Source organism: Miscanthus floridulus, chromosome 17, assembly GCF_019320115.1.
Source record: "Miscanthus floridulus cultivar M001 chromosome 17, ASM1932011v1, whole genome shotgun sequence".
NCBI classification, from domain to species: domain Eukaryota; kingdom Viridiplantae; phylum Streptophyta; class Magnoliopsida; order Poales; family Poaceae; genus Miscanthus; species Miscanthus floridulus.
In genome coordinates this window covers 26,883,000-26,900,224 of record NC_089596.1, presented here as the reverse complement: position 1 = coordinate 26,900,224, position 17,225 = coordinate 26,883,000, and the positions used below count along the sequence as shown (strand labels likewise).

The following is a 17,225-nucleotide window of genomic DNA, read 5'->3' as shown; positions in this document are numbered from 1 at the left end:
CACTGAAGTACTGAAGCATTTGAGTCATATCATTCATAGTACGCTCCCTGCCCACCTTGTAACTATAATTTTCCACATCCTTGTCATCATAAGAGAGGTTTGCTCGACCTCCTCTCATATCTGATAGAATTGCAACCATATTCCTAGTAGGAGTATTCACTTTCTTTAGAGTCCTTATCATATTTTTCTCTTCAGTGGACATGTACTTGTGCGTTCTGAGAAACTTTGTTTCTGAATGAGGTCCTAGTGGATGGTTGTGATCGAGAGTGGTAGATGATATTTTCCAAGCACCATTGTCTTCCTTAACTATAACTGTGCATTTACATCTTGTTTTTGCAATCACACTAGTCTGCCTTTCCTGAACAATTGAGTACTCTATTTCTTGATCCTTTTCAGCTTTCTTTCCTTATTTGTTGCACTTCAAGGCAATTTTTGTTATTTCATTGTTCCTCTTCTTGTTTATTGTCCGATAAGTGCTAGCAATAACCATAGAGAATCCTAACATATAAGCATACTCGTTGCAGAAATGTTTTGCCTCATCTGAGCTATTGAATTGCATACCAACTTCAGGAATATACTTGCTGTTTATTGGTTCTGGTAGTCCTTGGTCTTCTATAGAATTTTCATTTTCTAAGAATATTTCTATATCTTCTGATAATTCATTGCTCCTGTACAGTATGTCTACTTCTTGTGTTTTTGTCTGGTCTTGGTCTTGATTGCTCACTTGTGTTTCTTCATTTATATGACGTTCTTATCTGTTGTCCGTGTCTTCATTTTTCATCACCTGTGTACATTAATAAAATAGTTAATATCTATGTGTCAACACTTTTGGTTGGACGTCCCTGTTTCAGATGGGTTTCTTACTGTATCCAAGTTCATTGTGTCGAATACACACTCTGGTCCCAGGGATTAATTTATTTGTGATATGTGTTCATGTACCTACAAAGGTAGTACCTTTAAGTAATGTTTGATCATTATATTAATAGCATTTATGACCTCAAGGTCTTCAGTAGTAGTACATATCTGAGCTGCTTCTGCATCATCAGTACTATATTGAAATTTATGTGGAGAGCTAATTCCTTCGTTGCCACTGGAATTTATGTGAATTGAAATTTCTAAAATTTCCTTAACTGCCACTATATTGAATTTGCATTTTCCGTTAAGATCTGTTAACTTGCCCTTAAGTTACCATTCGCCGTCTTGATCGTCCTGGAGCGCACGCCGCGCAGGGTAAGGCTCCGGCCCTGGTACCTAGCTACTGCTCTGCCTCGGCTCCTCAGTTCGCACCGCGGCAGCAGAGCTAGGCTTCCGCTCCGCCATCGTGTGGGGGCCTCATTCCCCTAGCGGAAGAACAGGACGGGATGGGCGTCGGAAGGGCCAAGCACATGCGCATGGCTGCTCCCTGCAGGCTGCATCCTTTGCGCGTGCTGCTCGCCCGGTGCGGCCGCGAGCGCATCCTGCTGGTGGAGGCTCAAGTCACCACGCACGGCCTGTAATGCCTGCTGGGCTTCTTCTCCATCGCCTTGCCAAGTTAGTTAGCTTTTGCACATCTGCACGAATGTAATAAGCCTTACGCATGCGTTTCGTTCATACGGAGGCAGGCACGTCCGAGTCCTGCGTGGCTCTTGCGTGATCACTTCACTTGTGGAGTTGTGGTTGTGGCGCTCGTGCCGCGCGCATATAGGTGATGATTAGATGTTTGTTTGTTTCGTTAAATAGCTGATCATCAGTACCAATTAATACACAAGAAAAATGCTGCCGGTCATTGCAGCACCAAAACATCGAGTCTCATCCCATTGTGAGGCCATTGATGATGGTCATCCCGACAGTCTTGACGGACCTGCCGCCCTGCTCCAACACACGGAGGAGGCTGAGGAACACACGAGCCCGCAGCATATGAACGCGACGGAGCCTGCGTCGCTCGACACACGGAGGATGGTGTGACGATATCTGAAAATGTTATCTATTTTTGGAGTCCGCTTCACTTTTTGCCAGCCTCTGTTAATCAGGACGCTTGTCTTCTAAAATCTTTTTTGTGGTAGTGGGAAATGAGAGAGAGAGAGAGAGTGGTGTAGAATAGGGGGTAGAGATGGATGAGTATACCACGTGCAAACATTCTAATCCGTTGGGCGTCGCACGGATCAGAGGGGTCGGAGCAAAGGTGTGGACGACCTCTTCTGTTTTTATTAGTAGTGTAGAGAAACTAGTATATTGCCCGTGCTAACGCTACGGCGACATCTAGGGTAAGTGGGTAACACACATTATACAGGCATTCATCAAACTTGGTAAATCTAAAGCAATCTATTATACTTGATAGTATATTGCCCGTGCTAACGCTACGGCAACATCTAGGGTAAGTGGGTAACACACATTATACAGGCATTCATCAAACTTGGTAAATCTAAAGCAATGTATTATACTTGATCAATGGTTATTACAGATGTGTCAGCCTATCGCTACAGTTTCGGTAATCCCCAAACTGTTTTAAGATAAGAAGGGCCGCCTCCGCCTGGCCATCCTACTGCTTCCTCCTCCTCCTCCTCCTCCTCCCCTCCCAGGCCCCATCCCGAACCTCAAGCGAGCGCTCCCGAACCTCAAGCTGCCCTACCTGGCGGACAACCGTCTAGACTTAGACGGCCGCGTCCCGCCTATCCTGGACCTGCTACATCGCGCCACCGTCCTCGTCCTCTCCAGCAACCACCTGACGGGCATATCCCCAGGTCCCTGCTGCCCCGCCTCACATCGCTACCACCTTGACAACAATTCTGCGTACAAGCCAGTCGCTGCATCTGCAAGGGATTAGCAATGAATGAGGTGTAAGTTGGCCCAAAAGTTGAGTACACCTTGCCCTTCTGTTTGTAGAACTTATAGTTCCTCAAGAAGCAATGGGAAACAATGTACCTGACATAATTCACCATCCCACAATAACTTGCGCTTATCATGCAGAACAGTCTTTGAGTGGATCAGGCATTGAAGCTTCATATTAAACATTGGTTTAGCTAAGGATATAGCAAGCTTCATGCAGAACAGTCTTTGAGTGGATCAGGCCATGCTGAACTGCTGAAGAGCAAGAGGAGTAGGCTTAGCGGCAATAGTGTGTGATAATGAGAAATTGAAATCCAAGATAGTGAGTAGGACTCTGACAAAGAAAACACTTTGTAGCTTGGTGTTGAGGATCTGTCGACCACTGCGGTTTATCAGGTACGGTATTTGTTAAACTGAACATCAGCTCAACCATTCAAGTGAACATGACAAGTTCTTAGATTTTGCCCAAAATACCCCTATAGAATTTGATCTGAAATTAATCAAGTTAGCAAGTCCGAAGCAACTGAAAGAAAGAATCACAAATCTGCGGCAACCTTTCAATTAGAAAATTGCATGCCTTGAAATATGAAGAAAAATGACTATCTTTTGCACTGCTTGGATTTATGCAATTTATGAAGCAAAAATTGAGAGGCTAGACTCATTAGAAGGGATTGCAACCGGAGGCATCATAATCAGATTGATTTCTCACCATATCGCGAGGGATGGGGGTATTACCGGATTTAATTAGCTTCCGGAGGGGTGGCCTTCTTGGCGCCAACACTCTTGTCGCTGATGGTTTTGTCCTTGTCATGAATTATAAGAATGGGTGAATAATAAGGTGGGTAATACACTAATATTAAAGGGTCTGGTAAGGAAGAAACGGACCTTGTTCCAATGCGTATGACTACGAGGGGGATCATTTTTTTGACCGGCAGACTGCTCCTTGGTCCTGGTCTTCTTAGGTGTGTGTCCAGCGTCAGCAGCATCACTGTCACTCTATAAAGTTAGCTACTTATTGCAAAAGGAAGCAAAAAAATGCATTATCCTGTGAGCCATGCCAAGATATGTAAGTAAAAGTAATAGAAAACTAATAAATCCCCATAGCTAACACAAGGTGTTTGCCACACATAAGATAAGATTACGTACACAGGCAGTGGAGGATTAAGGCAATGATGACGCCACTGGAATCCAAAATAAGCATTTTAGAAGGCAGCCATGTCGACCTGTATAACTAAATAAAGCTACTAAAAAACTAATAAATAAATCTCCCTACATAAGACAAGGTGTATGGCACACATAGGGCGAGAGATTATACAGGGAATAGAGGACTAAGACAATGTTGGCAGAAACTGAAATCTAAACAAAACATTCCATAAGGCATGAAGTCACTTATTACCACGCATGGAAGATTCTGAAGCGTGGAATGCTCACAAGAAGTTTATCCTCTCATGATCCAGACCTATTAACAACAGCAAACATAAGAAATCTGCTGGTAGAACACGCCAGCAGAGACCATATCGCACATCCTAAGGACGGGAAGAAAGACAGAGAAGGCAAAAGCAAAGCAACTCACCACAGCACCTCTTGGAATGTGACCGGCCTGCACAGATACTTTGCTGGGAACAGCCAACTCCCCTTCGGCAACCATATTTCAGAATCCCAAAGAAAACAAGGTCGAGCAAGAAATAAGCAGAATGGAGGAGGCTGGAAGTGCGCCGTAGCTCCCATCGCGTTGGACCACAGGAAGGACATGACGACGCTGGCAGCCACGACATGGCACCGTGGCGGCGGCGCGGCGCCCTGTCGCCGATGCCGCGATGCCAAGGACGGAATCGAGAAAGAGTTGCAGCCTGGCGCCGCCGGGCGTCCGCTCGTGGTGGCCAGCACCCGTCAGCCCTAAGCCCGTCATGGCCTCCTGCCTCCATGAAACTGGCGCACGACGGCGTGGCTAGATGCGGACGGCAGCGTGGAACCGGCCGCGAGCGTTCGCCTACTATTCGCCCGTTCGCGCGACTCCCGCCCGCTCGCGTGCCGGCGACGATGGCCGCGCCCCCAGCACCCTCCCGCCTGCGCCCAGCTCAGCCCAGACCACAAGGCCGTCCGCGCCCCGCCCGCGAAACCCTAGCGGACACCCTGCTCCGGACCACCCGCCGCCGCCGCCGGGTGGAAAAACCAAGGTGCGGCCGCGGCGCAGGCACCAGGTCGCCGTCGGGCCAGCAGCAGCCATCGACGCGCGTGTTCCACACCGCCGCGTCCAAGCCGTGGGCGCCCCCTCGCCAACCGCTCGTAGCCGGCCATCCCCTCCGCTTACAACTACAATTTTCTTTTCGGAAGAAAATAAAAGGAGCGGTGCAGGGAATCGAACCGTGGTTGCCTCGGGTTTGCCGCGTTGAAGCTCGTGCAGTGCGTGGGCCGAGGGCGTGTGGGGTGCGCGTGGGAGGGCAGACACACTGAATATGAGCCGTCGGATTTGGATGACTAATGAAAGAGAATAGCTAAAAGATAATCTGGTGCATCCGTTTTGATGGTGTTATATTTTCTAGAGGCATTCATGGGTGTGGATGTAGCATAGATCATGACTGTGGAGCAGGTTTTTGTTATGTGGCTGTAGATTTATTCTAACTGGTGTATTATAAGGTAGGGTAGACTATGCAAAGTTCCGTGCTTGCTCCAATACGTTTTGCCTCTCCCACGTTACGCTCCTCTCTCCCACTCTTGCTTTAGTTACCTCCTCTCTCCCTCTAGTTTTCCTCCCCATCCAAATTTTGTCCCATCTCAATTATTTCCGTAAACCAAAAACCCCGTGATATTCTCGCTTCCTTAGCCTAGAGATGGCAAGCATATTGTTTCCTTGATTTATTTCTTCTTGGATTCTTTCCTTTCAGCATGTTCCTAGTTTTCCTCCACACATCATTAACGTGATACTAATGATCCATCCCAAAGTCATAAAGCGTGGTTGATTGCTTTTTAGAGATTAGAAACTTAGTGAGTACGCAAGGTTTCCTATTCATTCCTCTTCATTTCACCCCTCTCATTTCGCTCCATCAACAAGCTCCTCCACAATTAGCCATTTGCTCGTCCTAGAGTAAAGTTTTAGGGCTAAGGTAAAGATCATGACCTTATTGATATGAAGCTAGCATATAAGTTATTCCACGACATACCTAAAGATGTGAACTTTTTATAGTGTCTAGCCTTTTCAACTCCTCAAATGGTTCTCTCGAATCGCTCAAAGGTGTATCACCCCTTACCAAGGCATATTTGTATTGCCTCTTCTTGATCCTACCATCTAAAAGGTTGTGGAGTTCAAGGTATGGAATCATGAGGCGTACTTGCATCACATGTTTTGCAAAGTAAAAAAAAAAGATTCCGTTGGAGAAAAACTAGTCATACAATCAAATCTAGATATACAAGTGTGTGGATAAGTGGGTGGTGCATGAAGACTATATGAAATACTTCTTTTTGGGTATGATCTTCCCCTCTTTTTATTTTGGAGAGAGTGGCCATCTTTTCTCATTCTTTCTTCTCTTTTTTTTAATGCTGAAAGGAATGTTTTTCCTTGTTTTGATTGGAGCATGTTACTTTAACCTATTTTGCATAGCTTATGCCTTTCTCCCTTTTGAATACATATTTGGAGGGTAATCAACTGGCATCATGGGGTATTTTATTTATTGAATGTATAGTAGATGGACGGATGGCATGTTTTGCTTACTTTCAGTGTAGAAGTATAGCTTATGTTTGGTGGAGTATTCATGATCTCAATTTTAAAAACAAGAAAAGAATCTAGCAAGGGTCACAACAATTGGACAAAGCTCAATGCAGAAACAAGTAGCATATGTAGGGGTTTATAGCATGCAGATCACATGGCTTTGGTATGTGGTTTCTCACCATCGAGGAGTTGTCTAACTATATATTTGTTTTTAAGCTTTTCAAATTAAAATCCCCAAGTGCTTACTTAGAAATGAATTAGCCTTCTCTTGTGTTTTTTTTTTGAACTGCTCTTATCATGTCATATCTCGAGACTCAACAACTTAGATGTCATGATTTTCCTAGTGAATGTGTTCATAAGCAACGGGCAAATATGCTAGGAATAAACAATATGCAGGCCAATAATGTAAGTTCATGTTTCAAGAGAGCAGGGGAGTTGTCTTTGTTTATAAAGGAGCTCAAATTTTAAGATTGTTTAAATCTGAACAGTTTTGAGCTCGGGATTTAGGGAGATTATTAAGCAAGAGTGAGCACTGATCATCACGTCTTCAACGCAGTTGCCATGGATCTGGCTCTGGCCTTGCTATATTTAATTCTTGTAATGATGTTCTACTTTGCCATGTAAAATTACATGCCACATGACCTAGAAATTACATGTTACAATTGAATTCTACTGGATAGGTTGACATAGATTAATGTTTACTTTGCCTACATGACCTAGTAATTGCATGGCACATGGTATATTTAATTCTTGTAACAATATGCTACATTGCCAAGTAAAATTTCCCTGATTACATTATCAGTCTTTTCATGAGGGAGCAACAATCCTTCAAGGATGGTGGAGGAGTGGAGTCACTTTATGTTTCCTATGATAATGATATTAGAGATGTCTGAGCACTCTGCTAAACATGCTTTAATGAAGTATATAGAGGTGAGACTGTAGGACAGACGGTAGTGAAGGTGAGAATAATTCCAATTGCTTAGTAAGCTTATAACAATGTTTCCATTTACAATTAATTTACAGTCTATAGATAAACTCATCAACTAACGCCATGTTCGCTTGGGCTTGTTTGGCTTATAAGCCGTACTTTTTCAGCCAACGAACAGTATTTTTCTCTCACACCAAATCAGCCAACAGTACTTTCAGCCATGGCTTATCAGCCAAACAAGCCCAAACGAACAGGGCGTAAGAAATGATAACATACCACCTGAAATGTTAAATAACTTTTAACTGGATAAATTTGGGTAATCCCTGAATAAATTCACGAGCTCATTTGCAAGAGCAAATCTTAAAACAATGAAGGTGGTGAAACATTGGAATAGGTTGAGTTCTGCATGATATGATATATGTCAACAATGTAGACCTCTTTTTGTCTAGATAAGTTAGCAAAGAATTTGGATCAGAGATAAAGCAAATTATCAGCAAACTCATTAGCTGCATGTGGTACACTATACAGAGCATACATCACAAACAATATATAAGCTCAACTAACTGGCATCATGAAAACAGTGTTTTGACATATACAAACAATTAAGTGATTGTAAATCAGAATTCCACTATCATGCCATCATGGCTATCAACTAGAACCAAGAATCTCATGCTGAATGAATAATCAAAGAAAATACAAAAAAAAACTATCAGAAAAGAAGAGTAGAAGACAAAACTGATCAATGAGACACTACTTAAAACTTAGTTAAAATAAACAAAACGAAGGAGCCAAAAAGAACAATTGGTTACTAAATGCCTTTAAGGTCTGACTATGTTCTAAGCAATTCCGTGTGATCTGTGATGCTCTGCCTCTCTTTCTTATAGGGTATATCTGGAGCACAATTTCCAAATTTATCATGTAAAAAACGATTTGTCATTTCAAATTGTGAGCCTATCTTTTTTTAATACAAGAATTCTTATAAACACCCAAACTAACCAACATGCTAGCCTACTATACTAGCAAAGTAGCAACCAAATCAGAATTGTGAAATATATCCAACATGCTAGCCTGCTATACTAGCAACCAAATCAGAATTGTGAAATATATCCAACATGCTAGCCTGCTATACTAGCAACCAAATCAGAATTGTGAAATATATTTATTGCCTCTTATCTTCAGATTATGTGATCATTTAGCCCTTAATAAAAAATATTTACTCAGAACTATTTTTTTTTAAACCAACTCAAAACTAATTTAATGAACCTATCGTTAATCATTGGATCAAAGACGAAAATTAACAACATACCACACTGTCAGTCCCTGCTAGCCTTCTTGGCCTTGGCATTCTTCTTATCAATCAAAGACCGGATATGAGCAATGTAGTCATCCCAGTCAACGTCACTATCATACAGACACTGGCACTCTTCCTCGGTCCAGTCCGCGGTATGGTTTGTGACGAAGACGGCTCCACCCTGTGCGGTTGCCTTGTCCACCATATTTGCAAAAGCCTTAAACAATTCATAGCGCCGAGCCTTCTCCTCCTTGCTTTTGTATCTCTTTCCATACTCTCTGATCCATTCCTCGAACCGTGCCTTCATGGCCGCCTCGTCCCTGATGGCTACGCTGTTTGTCACCTCCTTGACAGCCTTCTTGCAAGACCTTTCGTAACGAGCCTTCTTCTGCGCAGCAGCTATCTTCGTCATCTCAGCAAGGTACTCCTCCAAGGAGAAGTCGTTACCATTGTGCTCTTTGGTTTCTGCCTCTGATATGGCCCCTTGCTTCCTGGCTTCCACCCCAGCCAACTGTCTCTTTGCTTCCTCCCCAGCCAGTAACTCCTTAGTCACCTCGCCGGCTATAGGTAATAGGTACGCACAGATATAGGTATGAACAACGGGCGAAATTTAAACAAAAGGCGAGGAATTTGAAGACTATTTCATAACTGACTCGTCTACACCTTTCGTGAGATACAGAATTCCAACCAATCCAGCTAACGCAGCCGCGGCTACACCACCATAAGCGCCTGCGCCTGCGCCATGACCAAGAAGGAAATCCCTCTGCATCGTGACGAGAAAAATGAGCCGCGAGCGCAAATTAAAGAGAGAAAGCGCTTTGACCTGGCCACCTGGGTGAAATAAACTCACGGGTGAGTGGAGAGGGCGTGCTAGCATGCCTGCCGCTGCCGCCGGCGCTAGTGCCTTCGCCTGCGCAGGGGAGATCCCACTCCCTCGTGACAACAACCTTCGTGTGACAAGGGAACCGAGAGACCGGAGGGACATCCTCTCGACTGCTTGCTCTTCCTTTTGCCGCTTCGATCTCCTCCTTGCTCGCTCGCCGCCGCCTCTCTCCCGTTGGGCGCCGGCCGTGATTGTTCGCTGCCCGTGCACACCGACGGTCGAACGGGACCCTTATTTCACAGTGGCGTGGCCCAACTCGTCCGAGAAACAGGCCCAGGTCGGCCCAGTGTCGAGATTAATGTCAAATTTAAGGCAGGTGGACGGATCCAGCTTGGGCGTGGCGTGACCCCTGCGTCATCTCTAGGGCAGACTCGGGTCGCTCTACCAACCTCTATGTGTGGGTGGCCTATGTAAGGTTGATCTCCGGTGGTCCAACGACCAATTTGAGCCTTTGATCCATGCCTTGAACAGGGGCGCCCAACCCAATCATGGTTGGTGGGTCCCCGTCGCGCAGCGCTATAAAGAGGAAGGTGGGGGCCGGGACACTGGGTACGAGGTTCACCGCATCCGCCAACTCCCCACCGACATCCTAACCCTAGTCCGATCGAGAGGGCAGCGCTGACAGCGACGGGAAGCTCCCCCACCACGCCGTGTGCCGCCACTGCACTGCGATCGACTTCGATTCCGCCGCCGGACTCCACTGCTACCACTTCACCACTGACCCGGGCTACACCACACCTTCGCCATGGCTACATCGTCCTCTTCCGCCAAGCCTTCCGGCGGTCGGTAACGCTTCCCCTCTCTTCTTCTCCCCTTTTTTCTTTTAGATCTACCGGTTCTAGGTTGTGAGTCGATGTTTTGCTACTGCTAAGGAAGTTTTTACCCGCTAATCTACTCCTGGTTGATTCTAAGATTGTAACAATGGTATCAGATGAGCCTATTCTAGGTGTAGATCTAGTTCTTGGGGGTACATATCGAGAAGAATAAAGGAGATGAACGAATAACTCCTCGTTGGCGTGCGGGCCACCGCTGCCGTGTGGGAAGATGAGCCCAAGCCACCGCTCCACTGCCACGCGGGAAGATTAGTTCGACGACGCGTTGAGCGCGCGTGGGCTCGGGCTCCGGCGTAGGACCCCTCGACGGCGGCGCGCTCAACCGCGGTTGACGCGCGCGTCGGCGAAAGGGCCTGCGGCGGCGCCGCCATCCTTCTTAGGCCGACAGTGGTGCTCACCACCGCTCAGCTCGCCGCGTGAAGAAAGGAAAGAAATGGAGTTAGGGTTCTGGGGGAGTGCGGCCGGTCGAGGGTTTTGATCCGGCGAAATGCGCGGAGGTCTGTCCAATCGCATCCAACGGCTGGCAGCGACCGGACCGATTTCGGCTCAGGCGAGGAGGTGAAATTCTGGCCCAGGCCCAGGTTGCAGCCTGGGCACGGGGGAGGCGCCGCGCTGCTGGGCCGTGGGTTGCTGCTCTGCTGGCCCAAATGCACAGCATGCTTTACGATTTTTGTTTCTATTTTTCAGAAGCATTTGTTTGATGTTTTATTCAATTTTGCATGTTTAAATCTCTATTCATTTTGCACCAACAAGTGTATATTGTTTAGAGAGTAGATTGATACATAATGCTCCTGAAAAAGTAGTTTATCATGTTTTCGTTGCTATGTTTTAAGTCTATCCTCTAATTAATCTTGAACCAACAGGAAATTTTAATTGGAGGAGTAGTGACTTTTTTGGTTAAGATGGATTATGATATTGTTATTTTCTGATCAACGTTGATAATAGCAATATTATAATTTTTTATTCATGAGTTTTTCCATGTATTAGTTCTATTTCTGTCCAACAGTGATGTAGAATTAATGTAGAAGCATATTGTATGTTTTAATTTTGACCAACGTCAAATGACGGCATGCAATTATTATGTCAACTGTTTCTGACTTTCTCTGACGTTGTTTCAGGCTACAACCCAATAACGTTTATCTCATCCATTCCGTCTCTCAATGAAAGCAACTATAACGTATGGCGAGAGAAGCTTGAGATAGCACTTGCGCTGTCCGACAATGATCTAGCACTTTTCTCTCCGTGTCCCACTGAGCCAGTGGACCCTGTGAGAGAAGCAAATGAGACTGATGCAGCTTTTGCTACTCGACAGCGTGACCATGCAGAAGTGAGAATGAAGTACGACCTTGATCGTGCGAAGTGGGATAGTTCAAACCGCAAGTGTTTGATGGTGATTAAGGGCTCTATTGAGGATCCAATAAGGGGTTCAATCCTAGAATATTCCACCGCCATTGAGTATCTCAAGAAGGTGAAGAGTCAGATCACTGGCTCTTCAGAGGCTTATGCAAGCACTCTTATTAAGAAGTTAGTCAATGAGAAATACTCTGATGGAGGGATTAGAGAGCACATATTGAAGATGAGCAATACGGCACCTAAGCCCAAGCCAATAGACTTGGGGCTCAAGGATGAGTTTCTAATTTATTTGGTTTTTGCATCTTTGCCCAAAGGGTATGAGACTTTTGTTGTTAATTATAACTTACAGCCAGATAAGTGGAACATTAAGAAGCTCATTGCCATGTGTGTGCAAGAAGAGGAGAGGCTTAAGAGCTCACATGGTGACTCTGTCAACCATGTGAAGGAAAATAAAAGAAGAATTTTAACAAGAATGCTAAACCACAAGGAAAACCTCAGTGGGACGATAGCTCATGTTCTAAGTCACAAGGAAAGGCCCCTCAAAAATATCACCATAAAAAATTCAACTATGTTCAAGTGGACAAGGACACCTACAGATGGTGCCACAAGACTGGACACTACCAGAAAGATTGTCTAGAGTTCCTGAAGCACCTGATCAGAAAAGGTGAGGACATTATTACATTTGTAGATGAGTCCTTATATTTAAGTTATGCAAAATCTACTTGGTGGATTGATTTAGGTGCAACTATTCATGTTGCAAATTCATTACAGGGATTCCATACGAGGACCCTGCAAAGAGGAGAAAGACACAAGTGTCTCACATTTAGATGATGATGGATATGATTGTCATTTTGGTAATGGCCAATGTAAGATAATGTTTAATCATAAATGTGTAGGTCTTGCCTTCCGACAAGACGAGCTTTATTTGTTATCACTTTTGTGAGAATGTGAATGTTGTGAGCACTGAGAATGAGAATGCCTCCTCGTCTATGAATGCAAGAAATAAGCGGAAGAGAGTTCATGATGTATCATCGAAATTATGGCACTGTCATTTAGACCATATTTTGAGAGGGAGAATAGAACGATTGATTAAGAAATCAATTCTTCCACTATTAGAATTTTTAGATTTAGAACAATGTATTGATGGCATTAAAGGAAAGTATGTTAAGAAAATAAAGAAAGACGCCAAACGAAGCATAGGAATTTTAGAAATAATTCACATAGATATCTGTGGTCCTTTTCCTGTGAAAAGTGTGGATGGTTATGATTCATTTATAACATTCACAGATGATTATTATCGTTATGGCTATATTTATCCAATTAAGAAAAGATCAGAAGCATTGGATAAATTTAAGATATTTAAGTCTAAAGTAGAAAATCAGCATAATTTAAAGATTAAAGTAGTAAGATCTGACCATGGGGGGAGTACTACGGTCGACATACCCTATATGGCCAAATTCCTGGACCTTTTGCAAAGTTCTTATAGGAAAATGGCATAGTTGCCCAGTACTCTACACTGGGCGAGCCTCAGCAGAATGGAGTAGCTAAAAGACACAACTATACCTTAATGGATATGGTGAGAAGTATGATAAATTACTCCACTTTACCAATAAGTTTGTGGATGGAGGCGTTAAAAACCGTCATTCATATTCTCAATCGAATACCAAGCAAGTCGGTGCCCAAAACACCATATGAATTGTAGACAGAAAGGGAACCCTCACTTAATCACTTATGTGTGTGGGGCTGTCCAGCCGAGGCTAAAGTTTTTAACCAAAACATTGGAAGCTAGACTCCAAGACCGTCAGTTGTCATTTCATTGGTTATCCAGATAAGTCAAAAGGTTATCGTTTCTACTGTCCTAACAGACATACCAAGTTTGTAGAAATAAGACACGTTGTGTTCTTAGAGGATGATATGATCAGGGGGAGCATGGTAGCGTGACAAATTAACCTTGAGGAGAAGCAGGTATACTTGCTCACTTCGATGGTTTAGGAGCCATTCTCCTCGCTACCTGTTACTGCTGCACCAACAGTACATGACACTGTAGTGATAGCACATATTGTTAGTTCTCCCATGGCAACAACAAATGAACATGAGGAACATGTCCTTCAAGATCCTATAGAACCAGTTGTTGCACATGAGGAAGAGCAACAACAGCCCCATATAGAACAAGCACCAACTAATGAGACCCTCATAAGGTCTCAAAGAGCAAGAAAACCAGCTATTCCTAATAACTACGAAGTCTCTAAATGTGAAGAATTTCAAATAGAAGGTGATCCCACCTCATTTGAAGAAGCCATGAGAAGCGCTCACTCATCGAAATGGCATGAAGCCATGCAAGATGAAATGAAATCAATGAGTACCAACAATGTTTAGGACTTAGAAAAAAATCCTAAAAGAACCAAGTTAGTAGCTGCAAATGGGTCTACAAAACTAAATATGACTCCAAAGGAAATATGGAAAGATTTAAAACATGACTTGTGGCGAAAGGCTTTACGCAAAGAGAAGAAATAGATTATAATGAGATATTTTCTCTAGTCTTATGTAAGGATTCTTTTAGAATCATAATAGCGTCCGGTCACTACACCACCAGCGTTCGGTCACTCTGTGAACCCCTTGTCTTTTCTGTCTAGGGCGCTGGTGAAGTTTTCTACCCTTGCTCAAATATGCTAACCACCAAGTGTATTACCTTGTGCACATGTGTTAGCTTATTTTCACACACATTTTCAAGGGCGTTAGCACTCCACTAGATCCTAAATGCATATGCAATGAGTTAGAGCATCTAGTGGCACTTTGATAACCGCATTTCGATACGAGTTCCACCCCTCTTAATAGTACGGCTATCGATCCTAAATATGATTACACTCACTAAGTGTCTCGATCACTAAAATAAAATAGCTCCTACAATTTTACCTTTGTCTTGAGCCTTTTGTTTTTTCTCTTTCTTCTTTTCCAAGTTTAAGCATTTGATCATCACCATGCTATCACCATCGTCATGATCTTCACCATTTCTTCATCACTTGGAGTAGTGCTACCTATCTCATAATCACTTTGATAAAATAGGTTAGCACTTAGGGTTTCATCAATTAACCAAAACCAAACTAGAGCTTTCAATCTCTCCCTTTTTAGTAATTGATGACAACCCTTTCACAAAGATATGAATTAAGATTTAATTGAATTCACGTTGCTTGCCCAAGCATATCTACCATGTGTAAAAGAATATGGACAAGTTTCATGAACTCCAAATGGTAGCAATTGCTCCCCCTGCATATGTGCTAAGAGTTTGGATTGTAGCTTGCACATATGCTTAGATAGGAAATATAGGAGTTAATTTCTACCAAATGATGCTAAGGTATAAGAGATGGACCTTTGAAGCGTGATACCAATCGGAGTGCACCAATATACCATCCTTAGCACCATTAGTAACTAGACATACACAAAAACTAGAATACCCTATGAGGTCAATATTATAAATAAGGGTCTAGTTTTCATAGAATGAACATAGGTCTAGTTACTTTAGTCTATGCATGCTAGTTTTTCATTTCAACATTTAAACCTACAACTAGCATACACCATACAAGCATGGATATTGAAATTAAGAACTTGTACCATGCAAGCAAATATATGAAATGCACATTCAAATACATCATACAAGTTTATGAGCTTGCTCCCCTACTTGTGTGCAATTTTGATTTATCCCCTTACAATGTCTTTTCATTTGTTTGCTCCTCCTATCTTATCATCTTTGTGAATTTCTCTCCCCCTTTGTCAACAATTGGCATAAAAGGTGAGCTCAAATTATAGATAGGTTGGGGTGAAACCATGTGAAACGAGGATTATTTTTCCAATTTGGTTCAATCTAGATTACTTGCAAAAGATATTTAACTCGGTTTGATCCAAGGACAAGCTTCTTCATACCTCCAAATAAGGGTTATCTTATACCATGTTGAGTTAAACACTTGTAGCTTATTTCCTAGATCAAACACTAGGTTTACAAGCCCATAAACATGTCATATGCTACCACTAGATCATTTCAAATATACAAGCAATAGTGGTACCATACAAGCATCAAATTCATTTGATTTTCATGAATGAGCCTAGGACATGATAGGAATGACTAGATGCACTAAACAAGTCCTTAGCAATAGATGGATGACATGTCAATCAATTTTACCTTGCTTTGCTCGAAGGAGAGGCATGTCATATAATGGGGGTGCATCAACACATATTTGAGAAGTTAAGTATGTTCAATTCATTCCTTAGCTTGCAAAACCTTTTTTCATCAAGTGGCTTGGTGAAGATATCGGTAAGTTGATCTTCGGTGCCCACAGTCTCAATGCAAATGTCCCCTTTTTATTGGTGATCTCTTATAAAATGATGGCGGACATCAATATGCCTTGTTCTTGAATGTTGAACCAGGTTGTTGGTGAGCTTTACGGCACTTTCATTGTCACATAGCAATGGCACTTGCTTGAATTTGATTCCAAAATCACTCAAAGTAGCCTTCATCCAAAGTAATTGAGCACAACAACTACCGGCTAAAATATACTCTGCTTCGGCGGTTGAAAGTGCTACACTATTTTGCTTCTTTGATGACCAAGACACAAGTGATCTTCCCAATAGTTGACATGTGCCCGATGTGCTTTTTCTCTTAACTTTGCATCCCGCGTAATCGGAGTCCGAATATCCAATTAACTCAAATCTTGCTCCTTTGGGATACCACAATCCAACATTTTATGTATGCTTCAAGTACCTCAATATTCTTTTTGTTGCTTTCAAGTGACTTTCTCTTGGTGAGGCTTGAAATCTAGCACACATGCATACACTAAATATCACATCCGGCCTTGATGCGGTCACATAGAGTAGACTTCCAATTATGGACCGATACATCTTTTGATCCACCATGTTACCACTAGCATCACTATCCAAGCTTCCACTTGTCCCCATTGGTGTGCTAATAGCTTTAGCATCATCCATTCCAAACTTCTTGAGCATGTCCTTGATATACTTGCCTTGACTTACAAATGTGCCATACTTCATTTGCTTGATTTGAAGACTAAGGAAGTAGCTAAGCTCTCCAATCATGGACATTTCAAACTCATTAGCCATCATTTTGCTAAACTCCTCATAAAATTCTTGATTTGTTGACCCAAAAATGATATCATCAACATAGATTTGCATTACAAACAAGTTATTTCTAAGCTTCTTGGTGAAGAGAGTGGTGTCAACCTTTCCTATCTTAAATCCCTTAGAGAGTAGGAAGTCCCTCAATCTCTCATACCATGCTCTAGGTGCTTACTTCAATCCATACAAAGCCTTTCTCAACTTATACACATGGTTGGGTTTCTTTTCATCCTCAAAACCAGGAGGTTGCTCAACATACACAAGCTCATTGATGTACCCATTTAGAAATGCACTTTTCACTT

The 17,225-nt window shown here is 43.1% G+C and overlaps 1 protein-coding gene and 2 long non-coding RNA genes across 10 annotated transcripts; 1 reads left to right on the top strand and 2 right to left on the bottom strand.

The window, feature by feature from the left end:
• Window positions 1–2,402: 2,402 nt before the first annotated feature.
• Window positions 2,403–5,130, bottom strand: LOC136517922 (uncharacterized). Of its 8 annotated transcripts, XR_010774378.1 has the most exons (8): window positions 4,379–5,130; window positions 4,202–4,264; window positions 3,952–4,028; window positions 3,691–3,793; window positions 3,541–3,608; window positions 3,145–3,295; window positions 2,902–3,060; window positions 2,403–2,789 (listed from the first exon to the last, which is right to left on the bottom strand). It is a non-coding gene; the product is annotated as an uncharacterized lncRNA (long non-coding RNA). The 8 variants fall into 8 exon arrangements; XR_010774375.1 differs by having other exon boundaries at window positions 3,515–3,793; XR_010774373.1 differs by having other exon boundaries at window positions 3,541–3,793.
• A 4,061-nt stretch (window positions 5,131–9,191) lies between these two features.
• On the bottom strand, window positions 9,192–9,908 carry LOC136517186 (uncharacterized). The gene is made up of 3 exons (XR_010774235.1): window positions 9,581–9,908; window positions 9,394–9,493; window positions 9,192–9,291 (listed from the first exon to the last, which is right to left on the bottom strand). It is a non-coding gene; the product is annotated as an uncharacterized lncRNA (long non-coding RNA).
• Window positions 9,909–10,933: 1,025 nt separating this feature from the next.
• On the top strand, window positions 10,934–12,626 carry LOC136515457 (uncharacterized). Its single transcript, XM_066509038.1, has 4 exons — window positions 10,934–10,943; window positions 11,565–12,221; window positions 12,377–12,463; window positions 12,571–12,626. Exons 1-4 carry the CDS (start codon window positions 10,934–10,936, stop codon window positions 12,624–12,626), a joined length of 810 nt encoding a protein of 269 aa, XP_066365135.1.
• Window positions 12,627–17,225: the final 4,599 nt, after the last annotated feature.

What these genes read in the sequence shown, in the direction of transcription:
- LOC136515457 (XM_066509038.1), top strand. An exon ending in GAGGCTTAAGAGCTCACATG is followed by an intron (nt 12,222 to 12,376) that starts GTGACTCTGTCA and finishes ACTATGTTCAAG; the next exon opens with TGGACAAGGACACCTACAGA. An exon ending in GAAGCACCTGATCAGAAAAG is followed by an intron (nt 12,464 to 12,570) that starts GTGAGGACATTA and finishes AATTCATTACAG; the next exon opens with GGATTCCATACGAGGACCCT.